The 19,712-nt window shown below is 42.4% G+C and overlaps 1 protein-coding gene across 11 annotated transcripts in view; it reads left to right on the top strand.

The window, feature by feature from the left end:
- LOC132446434 (calcium-activated potassium channel subunit alpha-1a) overlaps positions 1–19,712 on the top strand; it is a 78,691-nt gene that overhangs the window by 42,600 nt on the left and 16,379 nt on the right. For 6 of the 11 annotated variants that reach the window (XM_060036736.1, XM_060036738.1, XM_060036740.1 and 3 more), the window contains 16 exons: positions 1,402–1,477; positions 2,394–2,469; positions 2,977–3,147; positions 4,460–4,551; positions 7,426–7,536; positions 7,723–7,828; positions 8,181–8,263; positions 9,050–9,119; positions 9,318–9,473; positions 9,812–9,921; positions 10,107–10,175; positions 10,451–10,537; positions 10,805–10,881; positions 12,947–13,123; positions 15,534–15,566; positions 19,411–19,498. In XM_060036736.1, coding sequence (XP_059892719.1) covers positions 1,402–1,477; positions 2,394–2,469; positions 2,977–3,147; positions 4,460–4,551; positions 7,426–7,536; positions 7,723–7,828; positions 8,181–8,263; positions 9,050–9,119; positions 9,318–9,473; positions 9,812–9,921; positions 10,107–10,175; positions 10,451–10,537; positions 10,805–10,881; positions 12,947–13,123; positions 15,534–15,566; positions 19,411–19,498 — 1,582 coding nt within the window. Of the gene's footprint in view, positions 1–1,401; positions 1,478–2,393; positions 2,470–2,976; positions 3,148–4,459; positions 4,552–4,647; positions 4,740–7,425; positions 7,537–7,722; positions 7,829–8,180; positions 8,264–9,049; positions 9,120–9,317; positions 9,474–9,811; positions 9,922–10,106; positions 10,176–10,450; positions 10,538–10,804; positions 10,882–12,946; positions 13,124–15,533; positions 15,567–19,410; positions 19,499–19,712 lie in introns of all 11 variants that reach the window. The other 5 variants (XM_060036743.1, XM_060036742.1, XM_060036737.1 and 2 more) reach the window with 4 other exon arrangements.

The following is a 19,712-nucleotide window of genomic DNA, read 5'->3' as shown; positions in this document are numbered from 1 at the left end:
ACCCACCTTGAGGGTAACGCAACCCCCCCCCCCCCCCCCCCCCCCCCCCCAGTGTATGTGTGTGTGTGTGGTGTGTGTGTGTGTGTGTGTGTGTGTGTGTGTGTGTGTGTGCGCATGTGTGTGTGTGTGTGTGTGTTTGTCAGATGAAACAGGCTCAAGTTGAGGATTTTGAGGCTTTGCTGTGCACTTCTGTTCTTATGTGGACAGCAGGCGAAAGCTACTGTAAATTATCACCCAAAAATACGAAATCCCTGCTGGCCGAGAATAAAGTCATTCAGATGCTATTTTTTCACATTTTCATCAAAAAACAGCTTTTACCACCAGGAATTTATGGGGCCATGTTTACACAGGTAAAGCATAACCCGGTCTCCTGGCAGTTGGAAAACTGCTGTTTACGATTTATTTCATTTTTCACAATTCATTGTTTGAAAGCCTCCAAATTTGACAGTGGGACATCCAGTTGCATTGCTGTCTTGGTCGTTTGGTTCACTATCGATATATACTGTAAAGGGGCTCCTCAGGATTTCCTAGGTTGTGCGTCCAAGGAACGTATGGCAGGCAGGCGAATCCACACGCAGTCTACCTCGCGCTGTCTGTTGAGTCATAAAACAGTGCGAACAGCGTGGTGTTTGGCTCACTGGGCTCTGGTCTCCGGTGAGCAGCAGCGTGCGGTTGACTAATCAATGGCCTGTGGAGGCACTTTGTTGTCAGTGGTGATTCTGACTCACATCCCCCTTCGCTCAATTCAGTGCATCAGGCTTCAACTCCACTCTGTCTCTCTCTCTGCAGCCTCTTTTGAAACGAGGGGCAAAAAAAGATTGATTTGACGTCACCTCTGTTTACCGAAGCCCACGGGACACCCACCTGTCTCTGTTGATAATCCAGGGTCTCATCTCGCTGGCTGTTTTGGGCTGTACTCCCGCGTCCGCCCCCCCACCCACCCTCCCGCCCCCCCCCCACACACACACACACACACACACACACACGCAGACAGACACACACCTCGCTAATGAAAACCGTATCAGGTAGATAATGCGAGCGAGATTAAAAGCATATGAGTCACATTTTAATCAAGGTTTCCCAGACCAGGCCGAATTGGTGGCCACTGTCTCGTCCCACGGTGGCTGCAATATTAATTTTGCATAAGTTAATAGTCAGAGCTAGTGCTGCATCTTTTGGCGTGGTTTAAGTCGTCTTTCATCAGAACTAGCGATCGATTGTTACTTTTGTAACCAAAATGAATCCGTTGAAGCTGGTCAAAATGGACGAGGGGCTGACAGGTACGCGGGTGTTGTTTGGCGTGCTGTGAGACTGTGCGCTGGGGGGCCAGTGGAGGATTTTTAACCCCTGTTGTTGTGTTCATCCCCCCGGGTAACTCACTCTTGGTCTTTCTTCCCACAGGCTTGAGGTTCTTAAGGGCCTTAAGACTCATACAGTTCTCAGAAATTTTACAGTTTTTGAATATATTGAAAACGAGGTAAGTCCCTTGTTATATTCTCATTGTCGTGATCTGAGTCTTAACCCGAAATGTGTGTGTCATGTTTTGTACTCCGTTTGTCCATTTGTTTTCTGTTTATTTCAGAGACATTGCATGTGTACGCTCAGATGTTGCATGCTTTGTGTTGGGGCATTTTTTTGTTTTTCAAGGCATGATTTATTAATTTATTTTGTGGTTTGCTCTTCTATATAGGAGCTTTAAAAGTACTATTTTGAACTTGAACTATTTCGCAATACCCCAAAAAAGCTGTAGTATTATAGTATAGTTATGGTCTGTATGTTTTAAGTTATATGTTATTCTTCTTCAACTAAGTTATGCTTACACACACATTGCCACAGAATAGTCTGCATCCTGCAGAATTGGACACGCCATTCTGTCCATTCCTCTGCTGTTTAGAATTAAGGTTTTTTTGCGCAGATGTCAGCGAGAGCTTATAGCTCGACAAAATGTTCACAATAATCTCCTCACTCATTTACTCAGAGGAAGGTAAGAAGAGGGCACACACAAACACACACACACACTCGATGAATGTACTGAGGCCACTGAAATCACATCACAGTGTGTTACGGTTACATTTTTAATTTCAAGAAAGACATTTGTCCGGCCAGAACATTATGTTGTTTTTTTTAACTTGCATAATTCTCTTGTACTAATGCAGTTTAAAATGGAGAAACATACAAGTCATACAAACCACATGCACTTGCTTTTTGTAGCAACAAATTTGCATCCTGGTAAAACGTGTTCTAGGATACGATCATGTATCCAACTTTTGTATTTGAACAACGTGCTGTAACACTATGTTAGTCTCTGAACCCCCTCGCCCGCTCACTGTGCTATAATGGTATGTTTGAATATTGAAGATTACAGCAGTGTGTTGTAATGCCTTTTCCACTAGTAACTCGATAAAGTTGGTGAACCTGTGCTCAATCTTCATAAGCACATGGCTTACAGCAGCCGGATTCATCCATTTGGTAAGTTTGGAGTCACCAGCTCATTCAACATGCACTATAGGAGCATGGCAAATGTTTGTATTTGGTATAACAAACAACTTTTTATTACATCATTTCAAAAGTTTGTTTATATACAATGCAATTTGGTATAATTGTATTGTAGAATTTTTGTAATTGTCCCACAATTGATCGTATGTTAGCGTTATATGGAAATACTCAAAATTTCTCTACACAACAACCACAGTCACTAAGTCACTTGCTCATTCATTCACTCAAGCCGTAATATTGGTTTCCTCTTTGTCTCCGTCTCTCTCACTCTCTCACTCACTCTCTAACTCTCTCTCTCACTCTCTCACTCACTCACTCACTCACTCACTCACTCACTCACTCACTCACTCACTCACTCACTCACTCACTCACTCACTCACTCATAATCTGAAGCATCAGTGCCTCTGCCTCTGTCTCCATCCCTACCATGACGTTGGTTCTCTCAATCACCTGCTGTAAACATCCTGACCTGTGTTCCAGGTGGAAAACTCCGGAGACCCATGGGAGGACTTTCAGAACTCCCAGGCTCTCTCCTACTGGGAGTGTGTGTACCTGCTCATGGTCACCATGTCCACTGTGGGCTATGGAGACGTTTATGCAAAGACCACACTGGGTCGTCTTTTCATGGTCTTCTTCATCCTTGGTGGTTTGGTAAAATAACCTCTCATACTTTATCCCCCGCCAAAAATAAACGGTTAGCTTACAATGATGGAAAACCCTTGCTGTAAGATGCATGGCATTATTTTGTGTTTTTTTGTGTTTGCTGTGGATAAACGCTAGTTATTAGAATTTTGGAGTTATTTTGCATTTTTGACCTTGTTTAATTCCTTGTTTCCTTACTCATTTTTGTTTTAACAGATTGAATCTATTTAGAATTATTTCAATGTTTTTTGTTGTGTTTGCTCATCGTTGTGTCTCGTCCCGCTGTATAGAATTTGGTTTAATAAGTGGAAATAACCGTGATTTCAGGTGGCATCACTGTCCTCCATTTCTACCCACTTTCCAACAAACACCATGATTTGGGCTTGATTTAAGACCAGCTTGATGGATAAACAGTATAACTCACTCTTTATAATATCTGTAGCTACAGAAAAGTTATAAGTAAACTAGCTAGCTTTGGATGCTAGTAGTATAGCTAGCTGCAGGTGTCTTATATATACCACATAATGTATAATGTTATGTGCAGATGTTACGTCAAACAGCATGCATTTCCACATTTATATTTAAGCACAGGATTCTGGAAGCTTCTGGATACGTCTTGAGAGTTTTCCAGAATAAGTTAGGGTTCTCATAACTAAAAGTTATTGCACAGAATAAGATGGCAAAATGGACATGTACACGTAAATCTAGATATAATTAGTGCACCACTGTCACTCAAAGCACACATTATGAATCTATGAAGAGTTAAACAAAGTTTTAGCTAACATCTGATTTCCATCAAGCTAGGCCGATCAAATCAACCCATCATGTGTTTTTTTGTTGGACGAAACATGGCGCATAAGGCTTTATTTTCTAAGCTTCTTTCACTTTTTTTTTTCTATCGCAGATTGACGTAGCAACCGTCAGTTTTTTTTTTTAATGCAATTTTTTTCCCTTCTACCTCTGATATTTGTAGATGCTGGCTTGGCAATTCTTTTTTCTCGCTTTCCATTCTTACTCTTCATAGTTAAGAATGTAACCAAGATATCATTTCAGGCTACATTCATCAACGTTTCTCTTCGATCCCAACTGAATCATGTTATGGATTACTTTCTTCCAGCTTTTTTTTTTCTTCCAACTGTTGCTTCAACTGTCAATCCCCCCTCCCCAACTGACTGATCAATAGATTCTACTTTTCACGACTCACTCTTCCAGATGTGACGGATAACTTATCGCCAAAAACTAGAGGAGCTTGCTCTCCATCTTTTTTTACCTATCCCTTTTTTTAGTCTCCTCTTCTGTCTTCTATCTTTTTTTCCCTTAGGCCATGTTTGCGAGCTACGTCCCTGAAATCATAGAGTTAATAGGCAACCGCAAGAAATATGGCGGTTCCTATAGTGCGGTTAATGGGAGAAAGTAAGTATTCTGGGAGGCTCTGCGGGCCTCCGACGCAGTGGGGCCTCTCGCTGCATGCCATTTTCTTTTTTCTTTTTCTGTGTTCATTGCATGTAGGCTATGTTTGCTCGCTACGTGCCAGAAATTGCCGCTCTCATCCTTAATCGGAAGAAATACGGAGGGAGTTATAACTCGACACGAGGCAGAAAGTAAGTCAAACAAAGTAAACGTCCCCCCCCCACTAAGCAAAATTTAAAGAAGTAAAAGTTTGAACGGTGTGGTGTTTGTGTGACTAGCGTGTCCCTCTCTTAAAGAGGGGATACACCCTCACAACTGTAAATGTTGAGAATAACTGTAACCTGGGATCTTTGGATATCCTTAATTTCATATGAATAATCTTTTACATTTGTTTATACAAAGCAAAAGTCCCACACAGTGACTGAAGACCTAGGCCATGACTATCTGTATGAAGCCTGTGGGTTTGCTAACGCTTTGGGTGCACTGCTTGGCAGTACATGTCTGCTTTGTAGTCATTTGTATTTGTAGATGATCACGCACCAGATGTATAGAACATGTAGGGTTTTCTCTTTGATCTATAACATTGGCTGTGATGAGAAGTGATAGAAGCTGCCGAAATTAATTGAACAAAAACAGTAATACTTATTTGATAAACATGATGCATTCTTTGATAAATCTCTGTAAAAATAAAAAGGAAAAGTCCAAATGATAATGATTTTGCATTTGCCAACTGTGGCAGTTTGGCTTATAGTAATTGCAGTATAGCGTAAAAAGTACTATAAAATCATTACAAATTAAAATAGTGTTGTCTATATAATTTATGTAAAGTGTCTGAAGTCACACAGCTTATTTAACAGTGATCAATTAAAAGAAAATCCTACATGAGTGACCAGTGAATGTGTAATGTTCTGTTAAGCTGCTTATGTGTCTATTTGTCCTTGCATATTGTGTTTGTGAAATCACATTTTCATCATCATGCCATCTCCCGCAATTGAGTTCATCATTCACAAAGACCCAAACTCCACAACACTAGTCATGAACGCACCTCTGACATAAATGTCAATTTGCGCCATTACAATAATTTTGAAGGCCACTGACTTAAGTCATATCAAAACAGTGTATTATACAAATACTTACTTTGCAGTATTTATCTACTGTGGGTAGCAATACACTTTACCAAATATTTACTTACTTTAGAATCCATTAATATACAAATGGCCAATGGACGTCACTGGCTTTGCGTGAGTCAGTTTGTCTTTATTCTTCAGCGCTATTCATGAACAATTCTCACAAAGATTCAAGCTTTCATTACAAAACTCTGCATTCAGAATATTCTAGAATAGCCCTTCCCTCAAGCTTACCTGCTGGGCTCCCATGCCATCGCTTGCTTCTTGCGTGATTCTGTATCGTTGCATTTGTCTCTCTTTCTTTTAATCCTTTTGAAATTGCTTTTGCTCACTATGCTTATGCAAACTGCTACACTCTTGGCCTTTATCTTCAGTCCGAACCACCTCCAACTGCCTCAACAGACCTCAACACACACAACACATGGAGAAAATCTTGTGTTTTATGTTTTATTCTTGCGATAGTTTATTAAGAGACTCTTGAGTTTTTCCACCGGCCAATCGACTACTCCCTCATAGCCCTCTGCACATTTTTTTTTATAGCTCGCTTTTTTGTTACATTAGTTTCGTCGATTTTTTTTACCTCGTGACGAAACTTTGGTTTGAGAAATGTCTCTTTCTTTTGTATTTGTACGTGTGTCTTGTAAATTCGTGATGTGTTATAATGTAAACGTTGTTGTGTATATTTGGAAAGTAGGTTAGCCATTTAAGCTACGCTAAAGTTCCAATGGTGGTGATCCATTCCTAGGTCGGTTATTTCCCAAATGGGTAGCTCTTACTCATTAAGTCTGTTGATTCATAGCTTTGTAAATTGTTGACCACGTCCCTTACCACATCTTTACTTTCTGCTATAACAAAACAATTACGTTAAGTTAATGCAAATTAATTACTGTTTTTTTATTCTTCCCCTTTCTTTTCCTTATATCTCTTTTTTCTCATGATATTCCTTGCACTACTGTCACACAATATATTCCCAAAATGCAAATGAAGATTATTGCCTCTATTGTGTTCTAAACTACTATGAGATGGAAAGAAATTGTATTTTGCAAAATACACGTGTAGACTTTAAGTTACACAGTTTTTAATGTATCGTTCAGTAAAAGGACATATACATTTCATCCAAATATGCCAGAACAAAACCCCAACACTTTACTTCGTATTGATTACCGGACCAAGGAAGTCAACATTTTTATATAAAATGAAAATATGTGCAATATATGCATATCATCACACACACTTGTTTCCCATGTTAACGCTTGAAAATTGTAATTCAAACTGAAATTTAAACGGCAGAAATCGAATGAGGAAGCAGACATATTGGATTGAGAGTCTATGTATAAAGACCCTAAGTAGGGCAACACTACACACTAATAATAATAATCTCTTGTCTGGTCCGGTCTAATCCCACACTCCAAATCCACTGTAGTCTTTGACCTCCACCTGCCACATCCTCTCCCATACCCTCTCTCTCCATAGCACAGATAAAGCATCTAAATCCAGAGCGCCTGGTTCCACCTGTTTCCATCCAAAATGTCTACAATTCAATCGCGGTGTGAATACAGATTGACTGACTCATAGATAAAAATCGGGAAAAAATCTGCAGTATTATAATTTTCTTTGATAGTTTCAGATTTGGATTATATTTTTGCATGACAGTGTTGTGGAGTCTACTCTGAAAAATGAATATCGTCCGTGTTGTTTTGATTGCATTTCCCAAGCTGCTTTCATCATTGTCCTGCGCCTGGTTTCCTAGGCACATAGTGGTCTGCGGTCACATCACACTGGAGAGTGTGTCCAACTTTCTCAAAGACTTCCTACACAAGGACAGGGATGATGTCAATGTAGAAATTGTTTTTCTTCATAAGTAAGTAGCAACATTCAAACTTTTAGCTGTTCTCTTTGTATTGCATAACCTTGGACTCATTCATATCATCAGTTTTTCCTTTTTTTCTACCAATGACATAATCTTGCAAACCTTTACAAAAATCCTCTGGTGAGATTAAAAGTGTCTGGTTCTAAGAGCTGTGCATGCATTGCTCTGTCCCTTCAGTATTTCCCCTAATCTTGAGCTGGAAGCCTTGTTTAAGCGCCACTTCACCCAAGTGGAGTTCTACCAAGGGTCTGTCCTCAACCCCCACGACCTGGCCAGAGTCAAGGTAAAAGTACACAAAAACAGCACCCATAGCTCTATGTTCTCACATCTGTGCTGTCACATCGTAAACTAGCCGTCCCTCTTGGCCAGATCTCTTTTCGTTATTATTTCGTAATTTTATGGGACTAACCTGGTAAAATAAAACAAAATGCACGCTGGAAATGCAAGGCAAAATCAAAAATGGGGGAAAGTAAAGCTAGCGATATGTTGTGTGAAACTCAACTGCAAATTGTATAAAGGCGGTTCTCCTCACCGAATACAAACGGGCACGGTGGAGAAGCCCTTCTGGGACTTAAGATGTGTGTTGCCACGCATCAGTAACTGATTTGATTCTGTTATTGCCGTTCTCTTTTCAGATTGAGTCGGCGGACGCTTGTTTGATTCTAGCCAATAAATACTGCGCAGACCCCGATGCAGAGGATGCCTCCAATATCATGAGGTAGCTCATGTTGCACTGCTGCTTCGGTGTGTGTGTGTGTGTGTGTGTGTCTGTGTGTGTGCGTGTCTGTGTCTGTGTGTGTGTGTGTGTGTGTGTGTGTGTCTGTGTGCGCGTGTGTGTGCGTGTGTGTGTGCGCGTGCACGCTCGTTTTGTGTTGGATAGTTTCGATACGTGTGTGTGCTAATAGATGAGGCAACAAGCCTAATTGTTTTTGACATATATTACACGTACCGTGATTGTTTACTTCCTACTTCCCATCGAAATTATTTGATTACTTGTGGTAATCAGCATTCATTAAGCGAGTGAATACTATTTCAAATCACGTCACGGCAATTCAACCGTTTCATCGCCCCGCTTCAACCTCATCATCAGGGGAGACGAGATATGGAAGGGAATGGTCGTCTGGGCTGCATGTCATTTTTTATTGCTGTCCTCTCCAGACAGTTAATGTTGGGGTCTTGTCACAGGCTTTATAGGGAAATCAATGGGGCCGGACGTAAACACCACTCCCTAGATTTCAATAGTTTGCATAGGGGAGGAACATACAGTCATCCCTGCACCACACAGACATGATCTCACCACCTTTAAACCACCAGGTTTCATGCTCCCTTCAGGCTAAGCTATTGACTGGCTGATCAGCGGCCAATCGATCACTTCTAAAGACCGTTGCGTCTTTCCCGAGGAATAGACTCGCATGACAACATCGGGCTGAGCTTTGGTCACATCGGGGGGAGATTAGAAATACGTGATATGGAAAAAGCGGACTTGTTTTTTGTTCCTCATCAGGGTGATTTCTATAAAGAACTACCATCCCAAGATCAGGATCATCACCCAGATGTTGCAGTACCACAACAAGGTAGGCGGGAACTCGACACGATCCAAAACTTTATTATTTTATCCCTTAAACACGAAACTAGATCGCTAACCGCCCGGTTACACATGAAGACGCCGTGAACGACAGTCGGGACAGAATATGGGAACGGAACGCGTGTCCGCGTATGATTCAGCTCTACCGCAGCAGAATGACATTTTTGGATACTAATTCGGTCCTCAGGCCCACCTGTTGAACATTCCAAGTTGGAACTGGAAGGAAGGGGATGACGCCATCTGCCTGGCGGAGCTGAAGCTTGGCTTCATCGCCCAAAGCTGCCTGGCCCAGGGCCTGTCCACCATGCTGGCCAACCTGTTCTCCATGAGGTCCTTCATCAAGGTGCTGCCCACACACATGCCCGAATTAAATTCTCAACGAGAAGTGTTGTTATGTGTATGGTTTGACGGCGAAGCGAATTTATTTATGTAACATCCTTCAGACACAAGGCAATTAATGAGTACAAGGAAGAAATCATAAAAAAAGTACACCCTGTCTAACCAGCTAGCTCTAAAAACCCAAACAAGCTGTATCAAAACCTAAGATGAACTCACATTTAAGCGATAAACGGTGCATTAAAGCAGAGTAAAGAGACTAAAAGAATAAATATGGTGATAAAAACGTTTGAAAATGTGTGTAGCTGAAATAGATTTTGTGTATCAATGTTTATCTCCATCTAGATCGAGGAGGATACTTGGCAGAAATATTACCTGGAGGGCGTTGCCAATGAGATGTATACAGAGTATCTATCCAGTGCCTTTGTGGGCTTATCCTTTCCAGTCATCTGCGAGTAAGTACATTCAAGAACCCATCACGCCCATTTTCCAACAGCTAATATGTTTTTCTTCTTTCATAGTTTTTCTATTGCAACTAGGCCTACGACCTCTCGATTTATAACAAGAATGCTTCTCAGACACTACAAACACAAAGAGCACCTAAGAAAATCACAATTTAACAATATCCTCCTCTTTACAGACTGTGCTACGTCAAACTCAAGCTGTTACTCATAGCTATCGAGTACAAATCTGATCAGAGGGAAAGCAGGTAAGAACAAATATCTACTATTATCACCATCTATTCATTTAGCAGAACCGTATATCCAATGTGACTTAACATGATGATTGTCCTCGCTATCCTCCATCTTTGTAGTTTTACGTGTTTTATTACTGAATCTGAAACGTTTACAATTCGAGAGTAAGATCTCATTTAGAGACCAGCCCACAGGCTGTTCGACGTGACTCTGGCTCATCCTGCGTTACACCCCATTTGTTTTCGTCTCTAACCTGTCCCAAACATCACGTGGTTCACCCTCCCCACAGCACGCTCATAAACCCTGGTAACCATGTCAAGATGGAAGAAGGGACCCTGGGCTTCTTCATTGCCAGCGATGCCAAAGAAGTGAAGAGGTAGAGTACACATCCGTCTAAAGAGGATGCTTGTTTTTGTCTCTGCCTTGGATAGAAATGTAGCGTATCATATTGGGTTTGTAACTGCCTTTGCATTAGGCTTCTCCTGAAACAAGTGCACGGAGAGAATTTTGCTATTCATGAGATAAACAAAGATTTTATAATCATCTTAAAATAATCATCTTTCATTGAACTTGCTAAACCAGCAGGTATTTTCCATAATATATATATATATTTGAAAGATTCTCTTCCGGCATTTTTCAACAGGGCGCTGTTTTACTGCAAAGCTTGCCACGATGACATCACAGATCCCAAAAGGATCAAGAAGTGTGGATGCAAGAAATGTAAGTGTGCCCGCCCTCTTCCTGTTTTCACCGCACAGTTCCAGGGCTCCAACTGGGCATTGATTTGCTGTGGTCAATCAGAAACCTGAACCAGTAAACTGTAGCCGTGAAACAGTATAACCGAAGCTGTGTTGTCACCCGTCCAGGATGTTTAGTAAAAGCATTAATTATTCACCTTTGTCACATCTTTGTCACAACTCATGTGCTGCCCCGGGAAAGAGATCACAGGGTGTGTTTTGTACACCCTGTTCACCTGTGTGGTCGGGTTCACACACGGGTGAACCGAAAGACATCTGACACAGGAGACCTTCAGTTGTGTTGATGTTTTTCCTAATCCTGACTTTTCTTCTGCACTTCCTACTTCCTTTGGGAACCGCTCCTTGTTTCACAGCGATCATTGTGCTTGTTGTGTTTGTGGGGGGCAGGGTTATTATCCATGGCAACAAGCTGCATGACAACATGAGTATCTCATGTTGTATCTCAGTATCTCTGTACCTTTCACGTCACACGTCAGTATGACTTAACACTTTTTGTGCAGCTGACCATTCTCAAACAGCATGATAAGGGAAATGTAATTTTTTTTTTTTTAAAACATCAACTGAATTAAGAATTGATTGTAATTTAATTTTCCCGGCCGGAGGCCAATCTAACCCTCCCGTTTGATTTATTCTCCTCCTGCTGCTTGGAAACTTGCCTCAATGTCTTTAACTTTCACTTTATAGTGATATATTGTGAGTAATATGTGTGTTTGTGTCCGACAATAACCGAGCCACCGCAGCCTGCTGCCTACAGACTGAACTGTCTGACTGTACATGTTGCATGCACTACGGTCAATGCTCGCTGTTCCTGTTCCCAACCTCCCGTCAGGGCCAAACACTTCAACTGACAAGCTTCCAAAAAAAGGCACACAAAAGATTGACAAAATGTTATTTTTTGGCCATGCAATATCGACAGTTGAATTTAATCTTTTTCTCATTTTTGTGTCAAATATGCATCGCACTTTCTTGCCGTCACCAGATCTTTTGAATTATCTGATAATGATTTTATTTGAATCACTCCCATGTTGGTGTCTGCTCGACCCAGTTACACTACACTTTTACTACCACCAGATGTCGCCCAAACCATTTAATACACCAAACCTACAACGTGGCCGTTACTTATGCAAACAGATTAATCCATAAATAATAAATTCTCAAACAACCTTGCAACTTGATGTCATATACATCAGAAGGAAGTATATACGTACATGATTTCTTTTAGCGCATATCTTTGTCACTTAATGTGACAGCGAATTGTAAGACTAACAGCCTTTATGCTCCGAGAACAATGCCCATCAAATCATTTATGAAGCTTTGATTACAAAGTAGCTTCATGTTAGGCATTGTGACTTTTTTATGTGACATTTTTATGGCATTTTATATATGTATGTTATACATATTTTGTTCTCAGGCTTCTGTCGTGTTGCTCTATCATTTCACTCAGAAAGTGTGTGCATTACGGATATAGCATGGAATTTCAGTTGCCCTCATGAAAATATATTTTAAAGATACATTCCTACAGAAAAGTTGCGTTGATGAATAACAGGCCTCAATGATTACGCCATTTCCGCCCCTCACTTCTCTCCTTAAAGTTACCCTCCAAATCATATTCCCTTTTATTATGGTGGTATTTCCCCCCGTACATTCTTTTACTGAAAGATTACTCAAACTTAAGTGTACACAGCGATCCACAAGTCTATCGAATCAAATTAATTACACATCACTTTGAACCAACACTTGCACCCGCCAGACAGATACTCCCCTTCTACTCCACACGTCAACGATATCAGGCCCTCTTCTGCCATTCCCCAAGAGCCTGTCCTGTTTCTCCCTCTCTGTCCCCCTCCCTCTCTCCCTCTCCCTCCCCGCCCTTCTCTCTCTCTCTCTCCCTCCCACCCCTTTCCACCAGGTGTGCGCCCAGACGACCCCTCCCTCCCCCCCTCTCCCCCCCTCCCTCCTCGACATTAACAGTGCTCTCTCCTCTCCTCTCCTCTCCCCTCCTCTCCATCTCCACCTCTGACCCCTAGCCAAGAGGTCGTCGACCTACCAGAGAATGAAGCTGGCATGTTGTTTTGATTGCGGCAGCGTGGACCGCGACTGCTCTTGCATGCCAGTCTATGTGCATTGTAACACGGACGCGCCTCAACGCGACATTCCACTTTCCGTCGTCTCTGTTAGTGACTGCTCGACCACGTTGCGTGCCTGTAAGTTGTCGACATCGCACAAAACCGGTGTTGTTGTTGTTGTTGTTGTGTTTCCGTGCGCGCCAGTGTTGGACTGGCGCGCGGCATGGTGCGACCGTCTGCACGTTCCGTGTCGTGGTGGTTTGTTTTGAGGGGGTCTTACGATACTGGTGGGGGGTACCTCTCTGTGGATCTGCACACTTGTTTCAGTGTTTTCGTTGGTGGGTTGTCGTAGCCGCCGCAGGGTTCGTAGTTAGCCGACGTTGTGAACAATGTGGTGTTTTTATATTTTTTTATATTCATGGTTTCGTGAAGCATGCTCTTAATGTATGTAAATGTCTTTGTTTATCAATGTTTTAGTTTTTAATGATGTTATTTCAAAGTAAATGAGGCATACTGATGCGTAACACACCGAAACCAATCAAACTTTAAGTTGATTGGTTGTCCCTAGAACATAAAAGGACAGATAAAAGGTTGTTTTAGCATTTCCTGGCCATTCAGAAGCCCTTCAGAGAAAACCTCCACCAGTTACCATCAGCAGCAATAAGAACCATTGGCATATTCAGGGGAGCCTAAACAGGCGCAGCTGCAATGACCCACCCTGTTGCCCATTGGCGCACACACCTGCACTTAATTTCCATTGGCCGTGTGACAGGTGGAACTAATTGCGATTGTCAACATTTCCCAAAGCGAATGGCTTTCATTTAATGTTTGTGTACATTATGCTGAAATGCTGACAACATGCGAAGAAGGTTGTTAATGTGCCTTCATAAGAGTGACCCAAGAGCATTTGGTAGAAAGGGTTAACGAAGACTTAGTGTGAATGTTGAGTGAGTGTTCATAGTAGGCAGTATATCAATTAAGTTAATTCCGATTTTATAATGTAAATAATACAATGTTTAATTAAATGTAGGATTCCCTTTCACGTAAATAACTTATGTTACCGAATGCCATCAATTATTCTGATTTAATTATTCATGTTAATTTCATTATTGGGATAACATTTGAGTATAGACATTTCGGAGCACTTTAAAGGTCTTTAACAGTGCATTGTTTATCCTCACAAATAATTGAGGAGGATTAATTGCGCTCTGTATTTAATAAGGTCAAGATTTAAATATGTAGTTCCAGATGCGCTTTTTCGCAGTGGATTCCTTTTCTTCATCATTCTCCAATGACGCAAAAAGCAAATATAAAAAAGTTTTTTAAGACTAAAGGCACATAACACAGTCTGACGTACCAGCGGGGTGTTGATGCTAAACCACTATATAAATCCATGGACACTGTCACTCATGCTTAGCCTAACATCTCCAGATACACCAACCAAAAAAACAACAACCAACTGAATCTCAGTGTCGTGCCGATGCCCTTGTGCCCCCGAGACCACCAAGTCTTCCACCCCTTCCACGTGTTATTATGGATAGTGGGGTGGGGGGGAGGTGCCTTCGCTAGGCTAAGCTAAAGGGGCGCGCGGGGGGGGGGGGGGCTGTCAACACGGTGCGTGACCCACGCGCGGAGCGAGGGGGCCTTATGCGGCCTGACGTGAAAATTATGTTTTCATTTCCATTTTTTTCGGGAGCGCTACCGGTCGTCAGGGAACTCGCCCTGACAGTTCCTCACCACCGGGCAATCTCTCTCTCCCTCCCTCCCTCCCTCCCTCCCTCCCTGGTCCCCTCCCCCCAGCCCCTCTCCTGCTCTCTGGTCGTGGGACAGATGCTAGCCTGCTAGTTCTCGTGGCTCCGCTGGCGCGGGAGACAGATGCCAGGGCCAGGGCGGGCCCCGGTTTGAACGGTGCTGACGCTGGAACGCCTCTGGCCCCACGCCGTGACCTTTACTGCCAGCAACCGGGGCCTTTTATAAAAATCAATGAGTCATCATACCAAAAAATTGGTTTGGTGATCGGATGTGAATACATTGTTTTAATTATTAGTGCAAGTTGGTTAATAAGTGAATATTTACTATTAAATAGCAGGGTAGATTTCAACCATATCATATTCGGCCATTTGTAATTCACATAAATCCGTTTCAGTATCCTATAGTCAGGAAAGCAAGTAAAAATAACTAAATTTTATTTTTTTTATTTTATTCTATTTTTTAGATTTGATTTTGTATATCCACTGACTTATTTTTCATCAACAAACTATTATTTTCTTTTTCAGAGTTCATGCCCACTGACAGCGAATCATATGACAGCGAATCACTTCTTTCTTTCTTTCTTTCTTTTTTTCTGCAAATCCCTTTTGTTTTTATATCCCTTATCTTTGCCTGTGGCAGTTAAGACCCCTGCCATTTTTTAAGGGCCTTTGGGCAACACCCGTGCCATGTGTAACCACGTCAACCCCACCTGAGTTGCTATTTACATTTTTCTTATGATTTACTTGCAACCTGTTCTCCCCAATAACCTATCATTTGTTTTTTGTGTTCTCCTCAGCTAAGAATAGCTATAACGGATATATCAAATCAAGTAAGTTTGTTTTTCCCATTTTCATTCTCCCAAACTCATGTGTTTCTCACCCTCGTCATCCGTCTTTTGTGTGTCGCCTCTCAACGTATCATCCTCAATAATGTCCCTGTGTTGCTTCTCGCTGCTCTGCTGACCGTTATGTACCCACCTTGTACGTTACAAAGACTTTAGTTGTCGTAATGTATACGGTTGAAGTGTTTTTTATTAGGGTATGCTGGGTTAGAGAGTACGGCTTTCACCAGTAGGTGGTGCTATTGGGCCTCTGGTTAATGTTAGCTGTCGAGTTGCTTTTTTCTAGTGGTGCCCTGAAAAAACACACACACATGATTCAACAGGAAGTAGTCACACTCACAACATGCCATGTATAAAATAGATAATTAAATCATTTTGAGGCAATTCATCTTTCATTTGATCAAGAATCCAAAACCTGCTGCTGAACAGAGATTCCAAGGGTTCCTGCGTGTTATTTATATATTTTATCTTAATATTTTCAAGAAGTTGGACGAGTTGGCATTCGAAGCCACCAGCTCCAACAGGGTGGTGTGCGGTAGTCAAGAGAATGTGCCACAACGCGTTGGCCGGCAGTCGGGCTGTGCATGTTTGACGTAGGCCAGATGAACACTGAGGCTCAGCAGGACGAGAGGATAATCTGCTAGACAGCTGACTGCAAAAATAATCATCATCTGCTCCGTACTCCGCTTTAAACCGCCTTTCAAAAAGGTTCCCACTTTATGATACAATACTGAATGGCTGTTTGCCTTTCACTCGATAAAACTACTACTACTACTACTTAAATTAATATTAAACAGAGAATACTAAAGTCATTGTCGTTGGATTAATAAAAGGGTAATATTTGCAATGTTGAATATTTGCATTGATATTCCAAGAGTAAAGGTGTACTGTAAAATATATGAATGTAGGTGAATGAGATGCCGTAATCATTGTTTTAGTATTGTCCCCTCCTTGTTCTTGTTCCAAAGAATTACCCGGACACCTGAAAGCATGTTTATTAATTCATATTCATTATGAATACCAAAGTAAATGTCAAATCCAACTTTTCATTAAAGGCTACAGCAAGTGGTTAAGTGGTGTTTAATAAATATGAGGACTTTTAATTATTAAACTATTAGCATTCTTATGCCATAAAGAATTACCACACCCTGGCCACCGAATGCCCTCGGAAAATATGTTAGCCAACAAAAGATATTCCATTAACATCATATAATAATAATATGTATGCTGACTGCTGGATGCTTTTAACCTAAGCGTCTTACAATAATGAGTGCATACCTTCGGAGCATGACTGGTCCCAGTGGCAATCAAACCCCCAACCCCCTTATAGTGTTAATGCCTTGCTCATATGCATGGCACCGAACATACAGCAATGGTCCTATTTGAGTCGCTTCTAATCAAATCTGAATCCGATTCAATCTATCGAATAATATGAAAATAACAAAATGAATTAGTCAAAATACTATTTGTTGTATTCTGATCTAGCGGTTGATCTAGCAGTGCAGGTGAATCCCAATCCAACCAAAAATAACCAAAGAAAATGTGCAAAAACAAATATGAAAACAAAAAAATGGATGCCACTGATTATGACTCCGAAACTATCCCTTAAACTCTCCCTTATCTAGCAGTGCAGGACGAGCCTCGACTCAAAAGATCCACCAATGCATGCCAGTCCGCTAAACCCGACCACCTCATCACCTCCCCACCCGACACCACCCCCACCACCACCACCACCACCACCACCACCAACACCAGCGCCCCCACCCGTCACCCAGAGGGCTGCAGCCGGGGCGGGGCGGCGCTTGTAGCAGCGGCGGGCGGCAGCGGCCCCGTGCCGCTGGTAAACAACCGCAAGGGGAGCCTACGTTCCCTGGGCGGGCTCCAGGGAGCTGGGGCGGGGGCCGGGGAGCGGCGGCGTGATGGTGGTGGCGGCGGCGGCGGTGGCGGCGGGGAAGTCTTCCGTGGCGTCAGAGGCAGGCTCCAGAGGGCGCTCAGTCTGCCCGTCAAATACAGATACCATCCGCGTCACTCCGATCACGCCACACTCAGTCAGTGTAAGGAGACCAACATCCACACACGCACGCACACACGCATGTGAGCTTGCGTGTGTGTGTGTGTGTGCGCGTGCAGTGTGAGGCCTGAGCCCGACAGCACGGCTAACACATGTGCGGTGTGACGGCTGGAGTGGTTGCATGTGTAACATTCCTCACTAATGACCCGGTGTGTGCAGCTGTCAGCTGGGGGACATTAAATATATATATATATATATATATATATAGAGAGAGAGAGAGAGAGAGAGAGAGAGAGAGAGAGAGAGAGAGAGAGAGAGAGAGAGAGAGAGAGAGAGAGAGAGAGAGAGAGAGAGAGAGAGAGAGAGAGAGAGAGAGAGAGAGAGAGAGAGAGAGAGAGAGAGAGAGAGAGAGGTGAAGGACAATTGTGTGTGTGTGTGTTGGAGCATCTCCTCCGACTTGACGACACACCCACACCACCACTACACACACACTCCCACCCACACCACACCACCCCTACACATACGTACACACCCCTACCCCAGTGTGCTTGGACCAGTCTTCCATTAGGAAGCATGTCACACGCAGACATGCTTGCCTTGCGGTGCTTGAAGTTGTGTCTTCTCCACCCCATGGATGGAGTCTTTGGAGGTGTTATTCAATTTAATGCAGGGACACTTTTCAAGTTCTTTGTACTAGGGATCGACCGCTATATCGGTAGGCCGATATTATCGGCCGATATTCGCGTTTTTTACGTGTATCGGTATCGGCCGATACGCGGCTGATTTTCGCCGTTTTTCTTTTATTTTTTATTTTTTCTTTTCTTTTATTTTTTACTTGTTCTACCTCACCTGTTTTTAATATTTGTTAAATATTGTTCATCTACTTGTTCTTACTTGTTCTACTTCACCTGTTTTTACTATTTGTTAAATATTGTTTTTTATATTGAAGTTCAATAAATGTTCCTTTAAAAAAAATAATAAATCGGCTCAAGAAAATCGGTATCGGCGTATCGGCTAAGGCTGATGAAAAAATATCGGTATCGTATCGGCCCTTAAAAATCGGTATCGGTCGATCCCTACTTTGTACGAGGAGACACGTTCTGCTTCTGTGGCGTTGACGGTACGAATCATTGTGTAAACGACATCAAACGACCGACGTGAAGATATATTTACTTTAAACTTTTATTTTTTTCGGAAGTATTAATTTGGTATGATTATAAACAGTGGCATGGAAGGGGTTTGTCCTCCACCCCAACGAAATCACTGCTGTGATATTGGTTGAGTTAGTTGTCAATTAGTTGTTTTTAGTTGTACGTTAATACCGATTCAGGTAGTTGACCCAAACCACGCAAAAAATCATTCTGCTGGAGAACACAAGTTATGTTTATGTTTTTCTATCCCCATTCCCCTGAAATAAATTCTGTACATATTAGATCTTCAGAAAGGAAGATTCGCTTCAAAGGTTAATAATGCTTGATTATAATTATCCTCAGAATACAAATAATGATAATAACAACAGCAAATGTCTCAGAACAGCAACAAACAAGAACTTTTTCACTGCATATACGGCATGTCTTTTGTTCATTGCGTTACTATTGCATGTTTTTATCGCCATACACTCACCACTGCATCTTGTCACCATAATGTCTCACACAGCATCCTATCCTATCCCTCACACCCGTACCCTCGATCCCCTCTTCGCTTCTAACTCTCCCGCTGATATCTGCCGTGGTCACACTGTCTCACCACTTTCTCTGTTATTTCTTCACGTTTGTGTACGTTCGTGACTCCCGTCTTCCACAAACGCTCGCCGGCGTGCAGTCGAAGAGGAACAGACGCTGTCGCCCAAAAAGAAGCAGCGCAACGGGGGTGTGAGGAGCTCGCCCAACTGCTCCCCGAAGATCATGAGGTGGGTCGTGTGACCTATAGCCCGCGTGCACACGCCGGCGCTCTTCTCCGGCGAATCATGTGATCGACGCCACCGTCTTCATATTTAATGCAAAGCAATTTTGCACCTTTGTATTAAATGTAACATTTGTACTCAATAGTCATATTGGTCAGAGAACGCATCACGGCGGCTGACCTCAAGTCAGAGTCGTTTTAAGTCAAGAGGGTAACGGATG

Source organism: Gadus macrocephalus, chromosome 18 (genome assembly GCF_031168955.1).
Source record: "Gadus macrocephalus chromosome 18, ASM3116895v1".
In the NCBI taxonomy this organism is placed as follows: domain Eukaryota; kingdom Metazoa; phylum Chordata; class Actinopteri; order Gadiformes; family Gadidae; genus Gadus; species Gadus macrocephalus.
The sequence above is the reverse complement of the archived record's forward strand: the minus strand, read 5'-3'. Positions and strand labels throughout refer to the sequence as shown.